At 38.3% G+C, this 12,399-nt stretch overlaps 1 protein-coding gene across 1 annotated transcript; it reads right to left on the bottom strand.

The window, feature by feature from the left end:
• Positions 1 to 493: 493 nt before the first annotated feature.
• unc45b (unc-45 myosin chaperone B) lies at positions 494 to 9,073 on the bottom strand. Its single transcript, XM_028032646.1, has 20 exons — positions 8,941 to 9,073; positions 8,117 to 8,278; positions 7,987 to 8,023; positions 7,697 to 7,872; positions 7,136 to 7,225; positions 6,852 to 7,019; positions 6,585 to 6,750; positions 6,282 to 6,452; positions 6,024 to 6,195; positions 4,830 to 5,130; positions 4,016 to 4,110; positions 3,760 to 3,901; positions 3,215 to 3,355; positions 2,975 to 3,102; positions 2,381 to 2,447; positions 2,095 to 2,208; positions 1,723 to 1,838; positions 1,486 to 1,603; positions 1,227 to 1,382; positions 494 to 1,140 (listed from the first exon to the last, which is right to left on the bottom strand). The coding sequence occupies exons 2-20, from the start codon at positions 8,276 to 8,278 to the stop codon at positions 868 to 870; spliced, it is 2,793 nt and encodes a 930-aa protein (XP_027888447.1). The 5' UTR covers positions 8,941 to 9,073; the 3' UTR covers positions 494 to 867.
• Positions 9,074 to 12,399: the final 3,326 nt, after the last annotated feature.

The raw sequence follows: 12,399 nt of genomic DNA, 5'->3' as shown, positions 1-12,399 counted from the left end.
ATCGTTTTTTTTTTTGTCCTGCGGTGCCTCGCTGTCTCTCCCACCCATCTCCCTCTCCTTGCGCATTTTGCTCTTCTGCCAGTGCCAGAGCGGAGAGTTTTTTCCCTCGGTCGGTCCACTGCCCTCATGTCAAGCGTGTGCTCCACACATCTCACCAATCACACATAGTTTCAATTAATAATGTGGCGGGAAAACACTGACAAAAAAGTTTATCTCCACTTTTTTTGTGGAAACGGCAGGCAATTGGCCAAACTGCTATTTTGTTTAGATTGGGCTGGAGATCCATGCTTTGTTCTAACCCCTATCTCCAGATTGTCAGGTTGAATAAACGGAAACCGCCTCCGAATCCAGAGTTGGTGTCTTGTGGTTTGTCTGATCACCACACAAAATCACACAATGTAGAAGTCCACCAGGTTATCTTGTCTGATACTAAATTGTCTTTTTATGATCTTAAACGTTTATGTGACAGACTGGAAAAAATAAAATACAAAAGTCACAGCAGTGTAGGTGCTGTTTATTCGACATATATTTAATTAACGTGAAACCTAAATTACACAAACAAGTCAGTTTAAAAAAGATAAAGCCAAGTTACAAATCAGCACTAACAAATAATTTCACCAACGCAAGTACAGAGAAATGTAAGAAAAGAAGCTGCACACTGGAAAACAGTTGCTCACTGTAAGCTAACTATAAAAAAAATAATTATAGAAAACAAAATAGCTGTCTTTTATTTTAGAGGAACATATTTAGATATTTAGCTGCAGACTGATGCGTACTTAAACTATCTGAACAAATAGTCTCTTTCTGAGGAAGTAAATAAGAAATAAAAAAATGTTTGCTGTTGTTTGAGCCATTTTTTATTTTTGCTTATGAAGGACTTGTGAAGGGCTTGATGATACCGAGATCCATGGCTTTGACCAGACATGCGCGTGCCACGTCAATAGGATCCTGCCTCTTGGGATTGTCCTCTGCTTTGGCAATCACAGTGAGGATTTCCAGGATCTCACTCTCGATCAGTTTCTTAGCCAACTCGAAGTCGTCAGAGTTTAGCATGTTGTACAGAATCACCAGGCCTCTGTGCTGGACGCTAGGGTTGGTATGGAGACATAACCTCTGCAGGATCTCCAGCCACTGTACTGTCTGATTGGGAGAAAATGAACACTCAGTCATTGTCTGACCCTCTTCATAAATAAATAGGAGCGAAAACAGATTCTAGTCGTGCATACCACACGAGTCATTTTGGTGCAAAGCTTTTTCTCAGCAGCAGTGATCATGGCCAGACCTCCAGCTGCAGCTATCTGAAGTTTTTCATCATCTTCTCCACAGAGCAATACCAGCAGCTTCAACTTATCGTTGCCATCCTCAAGGTAACGAGCTTGGACCTACAACACATAGGATCGATTTCCTTGTCAACCTTTGCTGATCCGCATTTGGCATGCATTATCTGTGCATAAACAATCTCAGTGTTATCCTATTTGTTCTCACCTCTTTGCATGTTACAAGATTGCACATGCATTCAGTGGCGGCCAGTCTGATCTTTTCATTCTCTTCAAACATGTGGTTCTCGATCTCTGGCAAAGCTTTCTCCTTCACCAGTTTTATCCTGCAAGAGAATCAAGTGGAAACATTTAAGCAAAGCAGTTGAGGCACTTTAGGGAAGTGATTTTCGTTTACGTTTTTCTGTAGTGCAACCGCAGCATCACAAGACATTAAAAATGCTACCTTAGTTTTTCACTGAAACCAGCCATGTTGGTGAGTCCTCGGAGAGCCTCGTAGTTCTCTGCTCCCTCTTTGTCTGTGTGCAGCAGGCTGATTAGAGGTCGTATCACTTCATATATCTGTTTAAAAAAAAGAGTCCCAGAAGAACTGAAGTTTTAACAGCAGAGAACTGTTTCTACTGTGCAGGTGAAACTTAACAGGATGAAGAAAAAGAAAATAGTCGAATACAATGCTACGTAAATAATCTAACATCTCTTGTCAAATGAACAGGAAACAAAAAGATCAAATTAAAATGTGAGAAGATAGGAAGTTAAGACGTAAGAATGAATCTGATGGCCACTGAATGAAGAAAACAGCTAAAGTTTAGAGTTTTACCCTTTCTCCAGGGAAGGCAATCTCCGGGTTGGAAACAGCGGCTATTTTGGCGAGTGCAAAGCTTGCTTTCACCTTTCCCTTTTCTGTACCTTCAAGGGCAAGAGGTATCAGAGCCTGAGGGCGCAAGAGATAAAATTATAATATATTCAAGAACAACGAGAAGAAGGAGGGACGCACAGTAGGCTTGCAAAAAAAAGGAAACAAAACACGTTTTTCTAAGACAGTTTCAGTTTGGAAACACTTTCCATTACAATTGACGTGTTCATCTCATGTGAGCATGACTCACCTTTCCCCCTCCATGGGCCACTATCGTGCCACGGTCTTTTGGATCCTCTGTCAGTGCCAAGAAAACCCTGCAGATTTGTTTAGAAAATAATTTCACAAGTCCAAGGAGGTGCATTGCCTTAATCACATCACTTGAACTTTTGCACATTTTGCAGCCACCAGCTTCACTTCATAATTTATATGTTAGAGGAAGCAACACACAGTACTACTATTAAGTGGAAGGAAAATGATGCATGGTTCAAAAGATGTTTGCAAATAAAAGTCTGAATGGTGTGTACACTGTGTGTGTTCAGCTGATACATGTTGCTCTATCACATAAAATCAGAACAGTATACATTGAGGTTTTACCATAACAAACTATGGAAAGTTTCAAGTAGCATTTATACTTTAACAAGGTACTGCACCACTGTAAGCACTGTAGCCAAAAATAATTAGTCAAAAACGAATACAAATTACAAAACAGCAAAGAGAAGTGGGCTGATGAGAGACACAGGAAAGACAGGTTTAGCTGGGTGAGGGTGGAAATGGGGGTATTATTTGTGCTACATGAAGATGCCAAGAAATGTTTAAAAGGAATTCCACATGTATTTCCTACCGTGCCAACATCTCTTTCGTCTGATCAGTCAAGATAGCGCTGTCTGCTTTGACCATGACAACAAGAGCTGAAATGACTCCAGCCTTCAGCAGCCTTTTAACTCTCTTCTCAATAAAGTCTTTCTTGTCCTGAGGAAAGAGAACAAAAACTGTTTGCAAGGTTTGTGCAGACATGTCAGCATGCACATGGTGTTTCCTGTGACTCATGAACAGCGGGCTGAGTTTTCTCTCATGGTCTTACCTTGGGGTGTTGCTCAGGGACATGCTGCTTAGAGAACTTGGCCAGCTGAACCAGCTCAGGGATGATTTCCTTCTTATCATAGCTGTTGGTGCAGTTTACCAGAGTGCAAGCAACTGCATATACAATTGTCTTATCCCTAGACTAAAAACCAGAGAGGAAAAGCAGTGGAAATTAATTATGCTGTCAATATATTTTGCTTGCAGCTATGCTAGCTGTTTCAAATTAAAGTTTTAAAGAATTTACTTCATAATTTGTGGAACATTCTGAGATAATTAATGTAATTATTACACAGTTTAAGCATAGGGAGTGCACATACATTATAAGCAGGAAGAATTTATATCACATGCATTTTGTAATGCTTTCTTTTGGTAGAAAACAATGCATCTTCAACTATCATGTCTAAAACATGTACTTAAAATGACAAACTTGTTTATTACCAATACATACAGGAAGTATACCCCTCCCCCCACAACTGACACATAATGACTCATTGGGGGTTATGAACAGGATGCACAATATACAACAATATAATCTAACATCTTTACCTTTGCCAGCTCAAACATGGCTTTCATTGCAAGCTCATCTTCCACGAAGTCATCTTTAACGTCAGCATCATTAGTCAGATAGGCAAGACCCTCTATAGCCCACTTCCTTGTTTTGGAATCAATCTGGGGATTACAAAGCCACCTGGCAAAACAAATAATGAGATATGAGACAGTAATACTTGCAGTAGTTGCATTTCAACTGTTTATACATATTTTATGCTTAGTATTATATTAAATCCAAGTGTTGAGTACTGACTTTCTGCACTGCTTGGCCAGTTTCTCAGTGGAACCTTCAGCAAACTGCCTTAAGCCGTAATCATCACCTCCAGCTGAACCCAGTTTACAGAGACCCTGCAGGGTAGATGGACATATTTAGCTTCAAAGTTTACAAGACAAAACAAAACAAAATGAGATGATGTGTTTTGCTCCATCACTTTAAAATTTTTGCTGGAATTACTATTTTTCCTGCAAAAACCCCCCCAAAAAACTGTATTCTGCAAAAGTGTGTACACCTATGGAATCTTTACCCAGTTTTGTCAAATGACAACCACAAACCTCTGTGTATTTTATATGGTACTTTGTGTGACCAACAAGTAATGCATATTTGTGAAGTGGAAGGAAAGTTATTCATGTGACAAATCATGTCAAGGTCAGTCAGATTGGATTGAGAAAACTTCAGATTATTTGCACATCTGGATTCAGCTTCTCAATTATATTTCAATCTGGTGTCTTTGATTTGTGTCACTCTGTTAATGCTGGGCTCATTCTTATGTGCATTGTCAGTTTTCTACCACACATAAAGTTTCCCATAGTTTCCCATAATCACCTTCTTCCCCATGTTTGCTGTGTTCCCTACATGAGTAAGGGTAAATCTCAAGCAAAACTTCTCATAGTTTTCTTCTTTTTAGTCTTTAAGAAAGGGTAAACGTGTCAAGTGTTATGAGCATTTTTAACATTTTCAGATTTTTTAAATACCAATGCACTGATATCAATGGTTGAAATGTGACAAAATAAATCTTATTGCAAAGCACGGTGAAAAGTTGACTCTGCTCTGGTTTTGGTTCACTCACCACCAGGGCACGAATTTTAATCTTCTCATTCTTCGTCTTCTTGTAGATGTCCTTAAGCAGCGACACGCCGTTGGTGATGAAGAAGCTGGCACGACTCATCTTCGTGGAGGCGTGGATCAGCGCCTCGACGGCGACCATCTGGTCCACGTCCCGCTCTGAGCCACACAGCGCCACCATCATCTCCATGACGCCCTGCTGTCCCACCAGAGAGTTGCCGACCTCAAAGGGACCCTGCAGCAGCCCTGAGATGGTGTTGATGGCATGAAGAGTCTTATCCATGTTGTTGGGATCAATTTTAGATCTGCAGCAAAGAAGTGGAGAAGGTGAGAAATGGTGCACAATAGCAAATTGACCTGAGTGTCTGTTTAATTGAAGTTTCTTAATGAGCATACTTCTAAATTAAGATTGTTGGTACTTCTGGTTAAGATGTGTCAGAAGTGTTTAAATACTATTTTATTACAACAGGCTTACCTCACACTTAAGCATTTAGAAAAATTACATTTTTAATTTTTGCAGATTCATTCAACTGTAAAAATTCTTATGATAAAATCTGATCTTACCAGAATCACTGGTGCTGCAATCATTATGTTAACCTATAACTTTCACTTTTCGAGTTGGTCTTAAATGTGAACCAGTTGCTCTATTTTCTTTGGGTAAGAATGTATAAAGGTATATAGAGAAAGGATCCTCTTTGCAGAGTGAATAGCATGCTAGGGGAGGTTTTAAAAAATGCCTTCAACTGCGTCAATAAGGGGGATCTTGTGGTTATTCAATCTATATAAAAGCTAGAGAAAATAATTTTGTGTCCTGTCATAGCATGCATAAACCTGTGGAGTTCACTAAACTCTACCAGGACCTTAACTAGAGCCATGGTTTTGGTCATATATGAGTGAAAGGTGGAGCTGTAATGAGTGAAAAAAAGAGTATTAGAGAGGATGGAGTACTTTTGACAATCAGGAGAGATTGTGGAAAGATAAATGGTCACAGATACCCGTCTGTGTGATCTGCTTATATAAGATATCATAGAAGAAGACAAAGTGCTGTCCTATTGATTAAAGGGGATCACAAGAGACTTTCTGTAAAAATAGCATGTTTAAAGTTGGAACTTGTTTTATGATGATGTTAATATATTTTAAGGCTTTTCACACATTTTTACCCAGAGGTTCAAAATTTGGCCCACATCTTCACACATACTTGATGTATTCATCGCAGATCTCCCTGAAGTTGGCTCTCTCCGGGTCGCACTTCAGGTCGTCGTAGAGTTTGTTGAGAAGCACGCTGGCGATCAGCTGTGTGTTCTCTGTCAGAGGGAGCTGATCCGGCAGCTCGGGAACCTGACCGCAGACCTTCAGGATCTTCTTCAGACCTGGCAAATAAAGACATGCATCTCATTATGAAACCTGAGCTTCCGCCAGAAATTCAGAGGATCTCATATGGAGAGGCCTGGCTCACCGTGATCAATAGTGAAAAGGGTCCTGGAGTGGTCTCTGTCTTTCTTGTCCCTACAAGGGACGTTTTTGGTGAGGAGGTTCAGTGCCTGGTCTCTGCCATGACCTGATACCTTCTTATTGGATATCATCTCCAGGAGGGCAAGGAGAATGGTTCTCAAATCTTTAGATGCATCTGTAGGTAAAAATAAAAATATATTTCTATAATAAAAATAAATATGAACAACAAAATGGCTTCATTCGTTTTCATATAGCTGTAGAGCAAAAGCTCAATATTTGATTTAAATGTTGTACGTTTTTCTCTTACCCAAAACTAAAGATGCTTCCTTCCCATAATCCCTTGTGTCTCCACCAGTGAGAGAGTCGTTGATGCATTGGAAGAGGTTACATGTTGCCAGTGCAATTTCTTCATTGTCCAGTGCCATAATGCTGCAAATCTTATCAACACCCACCATGTTGACAATGGCCATGGCCTGTTAAGTGGAGAGAGATGTGGATTACAGAACTTTAGTTGTTCCAACCTCTATTGTAATTTTTTATTTTTCCTCTCATTTCGTCCTTTAGCTTGACTAACCCGAGCTTTGTGGCCAGTGCACATTCCCGACAGAGTTCGGACTGCAGCCAGGATCATTTCTGGCTTCCCAGTCTCAACCATGTTGAGCAGCAGAGTCACCCCATTGTTCTGGAAGATTCTCTCTGCTCCAGCATCTTCTCTCGACAACACAATCAGGTTGTTGGCCGCCTAGGTATAAACAGGAACAATAGATCATACAAAAATCCCAATGAATTTTCATAAGCTAAAATACCCACACCAAGCTTTTAAAGTTCCTTAATCTACAAACCACTGAAAGAACCAACCTTTTCCTTCTTTTCTTTGTCCATTTCCTCATCAAGAAGAATATCAAACATGTTCTGTACTCTCGAATCTGTGGAAAATGTTGTCCTGAGCTGAAGAGATAAAAATAAATCTTGAATTGAAGGAGATCTGCATGTAAAAGTGTCTTGCAAAAGTATTCACACTCCTTCCCACATTTCAGCACATCAAAACCACAAACTTGTGACACTGGTGTTTTGTGTTTCACAGTTCAAGCTCAGGGGATTTGGATGGAAAGCTTCTATGAAAAACAGTTTTTAATTATACCACCGCTTCTCAGTTGGATTTAGGTCTCACCTTTGACTAGGCCATTCTAATTTATGAATGTATTTTGATCTAAACCACGCAAGCTCTGCCTATGTGTTCAGTGTCATTAAAGCAGGGCAAAGAGCTTTTATTTCTTTTACAGATTTTTTTTTCTAACAACAATTCAAAAGAGTTATAAAAGTATAAATACTTTTGCAAGGTGGTTTAGGTAAAATGTTGTTTTTTGCCAGCATTTGTTGTCTTTTTTTCTACTCTGCCCACAACAAATATGGACAAACCTTGGCCTGGATTTCTGCTCCCAGCCTGTGGAGAGTCTCTAGGAAGGTCTTGTTCTTTGGCTCCAGAGTGGCGCATCGCTGCACATCTTTGAAAGCCATGTCCAGCTTTCCCAGCTTCTCCAGAGCTTGACAGCGGCGATACAAGGCTTTAATATCTGATGCATCGTCATCAATTGCTGTGAACCAGTATGGCAGAAGTAAAGGTCAACTCTAGAATAAGTGGTTTGCACTGAATTGCTATGCTAAATGTCTAATTTTGGCTGCTTAAATTTCCTAATGAACTACTTTACCTTTTGATGCATCAGAAACTGCATTTGAATAGCTTTCCTGCAACAAGTAGAATATGTAGATGGAATAAAATATGGCAAAATTTTTCCTTTAAGTTCAAATATTTGTATGCGTTTTCTCCAATTGCTTTACCTTTTTCAGGTAGCATGCACATCTGTTCCTGTAAATCACGGCCTGCATTTTTTTGTCTGTGCACTCCTTCAGGGCATTGGTGTAGCATTCAATGGCCTTGTCGATGTCACCAGCCTGAAAGTGTTTGTTTCCTTCATCTTTTAATGTGATTGGATCACCCATCTGACAGAAATCATAATTCATAGATAAGAAAAAAATAATAAAAAATGATAAGCGTTATGTCATGTTTTGAGTCTGGTTATGTCAGATTGGTGCTTAATTGATACGTTAACTATTCTGCCTATAAAATGTTGCATTTCAAAGCAACGACAAATGTTAACCTGTAACAGAGCTAAATTATCCATACAACTTCTAGATGAGAACAGATGCCTTAAAGGAGCTAAACACATATTTTCCTAAATTTATAGAAAATATCAATAATAAGTCACTTTTAGCAGTGCAACATTTATCCAAGACTCATTCAATACCATCCCTTATACCTCATACACAGATGAAGACTTAATAATAACCATCTCTTATTATGACAATATTCAATAAATGTTGTGTCGTATTGTTCTCACGGTTGCGCTGCTCTGTCCTGACCTGGGGGTCCAGAAGCAAATGGCCCCACACGTGTTATCTCCAACTTTAAATGGCCTCCCTTCAAACCTTATTTGGGCATCATTTTAACCCACCAGTGTGAGCCTCATGATTCTCTGTCATTTCTAAATGAAAGACACACTCCTGATTCTGTAATACTCTCACTACCCTGAATACCTACCATTCACTTCGCTACAAGTAAAAAAAACAACAAAAAAACAAAGTCTTTGCAGATGCTACTGTACCTTCAGCTTGTTCTCTCGGTCTAACCTTTCCTCCGTTTAGGTTTTTTTTTTTTTACCCAATGGAGATGATCTAAACTCGTGGTCTTGAGTAGCTTTATCAGCTTTCTTCTGTCTTTTCAAACCTAAACACCACTAATGCTGCAATTTATATTGCATCTTAGTGAGGTGGGGCAGAGCTGAGGTGGATCACGCAAAACACAAGGGGTACTTTCCAAAACATACAAAGCTTTATGGAAAATAGCTCTGCATTCAGGTCTGTATAAATCATTACACATTAAAGTGTACTACATTTTCTATTGAAACCAATGTTTGATTGATGACTCAGTGAGGAAAAACTTTTTTGAAACAGGAACTTAAGTTTGTGTGACCCCTTAAAGTTGGTTTGCGCCTGATAAGGTCTATTTAGGGAGCAGACAGCTGAGAACTCACCAGCAAATGCTTGATGGGTTTGGAGGGGGGGTGGGGGGTGTTCAAGAGTGGGTGGTGGGGAGCTGGCAGCTGTGGCACCAGGAGAGACTGGTACCTTCTGGAAAGAACATGATCTCACCACAGCACCAGCTGAAAATAAAAAAATAAATGTTTGACAATTAAGAGAAAAGTGCTATAAATCAGGTCTAAAGGTGGGTCTCTGGAGTATCTGTTTGGACAATTTTATTGTAAAATGTAAACAAGCTGTAGCTTTTAAAGATCCTGCTTCCCTCTGTAGTCTAAAGCAATGCATGTTTCATAAACACAGCATAAGTAGAAAATAATAGATGGGGTTTAGTGTGAGATTTCTTTTTTATTCAATTTCATCATTGGTGAGAACTGACTGATTTTGAACTTTTAATGATGAATTTGAATCAAAAAGCATTGTGTCAATGTCTTGTAGAACAATCCTATTATATCGAAGTTTAAAACCATGTAACTCAAACGAAAGAAAATTGTTCATATTGCTTTAGGTACAAGCCAAGAATCTCCAAGGCTTAAATTGATCATCAACTGGAAGATTTCACTTTCCACAGTGAAACGAGTTTAACATCCGTTTGGACTTAAGAGTTTGTTGATCAAGAAGGATGTGCTGTTCAAAACAAAATTTGCAATATGGAAAGTCTGGCAACCTGGCTATTAGGTGATTGTTGCTGACTGTTACTGATAGGCAATAAATCCCAATAAATTGCAAATGCCCACATGAAGAATGTTAAAGATGTGTCTCAGAGCTACTTCTCACAAAGTCTAATGTAACGCAAAAGGCTGAACTAATATCCTCTCAATATGTTTAAAATGTGCAAGAGGTCTTTGGTTGGAAATATTTCAGTCATTGAATAAAAGTACTTTTTATTGACAACACAAATTTAAGATAAGCCCTTTGTTTTACATCTTATCCATTGAAGCTGCTATTAGCCACCACTAGAGGGAGCTTAATGCTCATTCTTCTTCTCGGATTTCTTTAGACTAAAATTATCTGAAAATATTCTTCTCATTGGTATTTTCTCCCATTCTTCGTGATTCAGTCGCGCAGTAACTAAAGCTTCATAAGGGATAATGAAATGTCAATAAGAGGTTCGCTGTTCATTTCTTCAGTTCATAACCAAGTATTGCATCCATATGTGATATATATACAAAAAAGTGGAATTGACATTATCTACCTTTTTCATAAGAAAGTGGAGGTAGAAGAAGGCGTCCCCTCTGAGAAACCTGCGAGTTTTACCAACTTTATTTTTCTGGATCACATAATTTCTGTTCATAATTTCTGTTGGCATGATCCTACCATAAAATACTAAATCCGGTTCTGTTTTGTTTTATATATATATATTTAAGTAAAAAAAAAAAAAAATTAAAAAAAAAATAAATATATATATATATATATATATATATATATATATATATATATATATATATATATTTAAGTAAAAATTTCACCCTTTCTTACATATGACCATCACTATTCTTTAGACAGGGTGACTATTTTGTCAACCTGTCCACTCTTTCCATTCAGCAGAGGCTGTTGCGAAAGTGTGAAAAAATGAAGAAGCAGAGAAGGAAGTTCAAGCTGTGAGTGATTAAACTTCACTAGAGTGGTAGTTTGGAAACTAATCAAGTCTTTTAAGCTAGTTTTCAAGCTAACTGTTCGTTTGTTGTAAATTTGAGGGACACATTAGAGGAGCACAAGATATCTGACATTAAAAAATGTATTTCCATCACATAAATAAGTTGGTAACATATGTATGGTGGGAATCTGATCTATAACAACTTCTGTTGGCTATCCATGCTCTGACCAAGATAAGCACTATTCATAGAAATACTAGAATCCTTAAGCAAGTACTTGCAGAGGCACATGGATGAAGACATGGGTCAGTCAGGTCCAGACTCTGGAGGCCATGTTACTAAACTGCTGTCCAGATCGTGTGCTGACTGCGTTGCTGAATACTGGACTGGGGTAGGATCAACGTGCAGAATAATAATCTATATGAACAAGTGTAGAAGTTGCAGTAATATATTGTGGGTGAAGTCTGTTTTTGTTTGTTTATTTTTATGGCGTCACATTGAAGCAGCAGTAAGCCCGTATTGCATCATATTGCATGGGTGCATGATTTGTGTGAATAATTAAACATAATATTCTTATTCAAAATGGAACAGTGTTTGGTTGTGAGTGAGAAGATGTTTATTTTCCACTTTGACTTGTTATTTTTGATAACTAAATTTTCATCCCTGCAATGACCTCACCACTAACCTCCAAATCTCCACATCTGAACAGGACTTCTTGTCTGTAGTGACAAACTACAGACTATTTAACTGGATGTTTTGTGATAGGCTAACACAATGTTGTACATAATTGCAAAACTGACAGAGTGTATGTGGCTTTAATCTTTTCTTAAATAAAAATCTGAAAAGTGTGATGTGCTTTGCATTCTGCTCTGAGTCAATGCTTTGCTTGGATACTTTAGGAGTATATATCTACCATATTTGGAGACTGACACTTTTACCCATTCTTGTTTGCAAAGTATCTCAAGAGATTAGAAGATCTGTGAATATTGAATTTCAAGTACTGCATTCTCAGCTAAATTTAGGACTTTGATAGGGCCATTCTAATATACAAATATGCTTTGAGTTAAATACACATTTTTAAACAATTCAACAATCTTGTCATTCTTTCATAAAAGTCAGTTATAGAGCCCAAGCCTGAATATTCACCTACTTCAGTTGTTTCTTTGCAGCTCCTTCAGATTTACCGCAGGCTTTTTTGGTGTTTTTCTGATCAATGATCTCACTCGTTTAAAAAACTGGCTAATCTACCTTGTGATGGTCTGTTATATAAAATCCAATAATATACGCTGTAGTTTGTTGTTATGCAGTGACAAAAGTGAAAATTCCATAAGTATAGTGTATAACACTTTACTACAATCATTAGAACAGAGACCAGTTCTGATGTGAGATTTTTATTTTGAAAATACGGGCCGGAAATAATGCAGCACTCCT

The sequence above is a fragment of the Xiphophorus couchianus genome, chromosome 12, assembly GCF_001444195.1.
Source record: "Xiphophorus couchianus chromosome 12, X_couchianus-1.0, whole genome shotgun sequence".
In the NCBI taxonomy this organism is placed as follows: Eukaryota; Metazoa; Chordata; class Actinopteri; order Cyprinodontiformes; family Poeciliidae; genus Xiphophorus; species Xiphophorus couchianus.
Note: the sequence above shows the minus strand (reverse complement) of the source record. Positions and strands in the feature narration are given on the sequence as shown.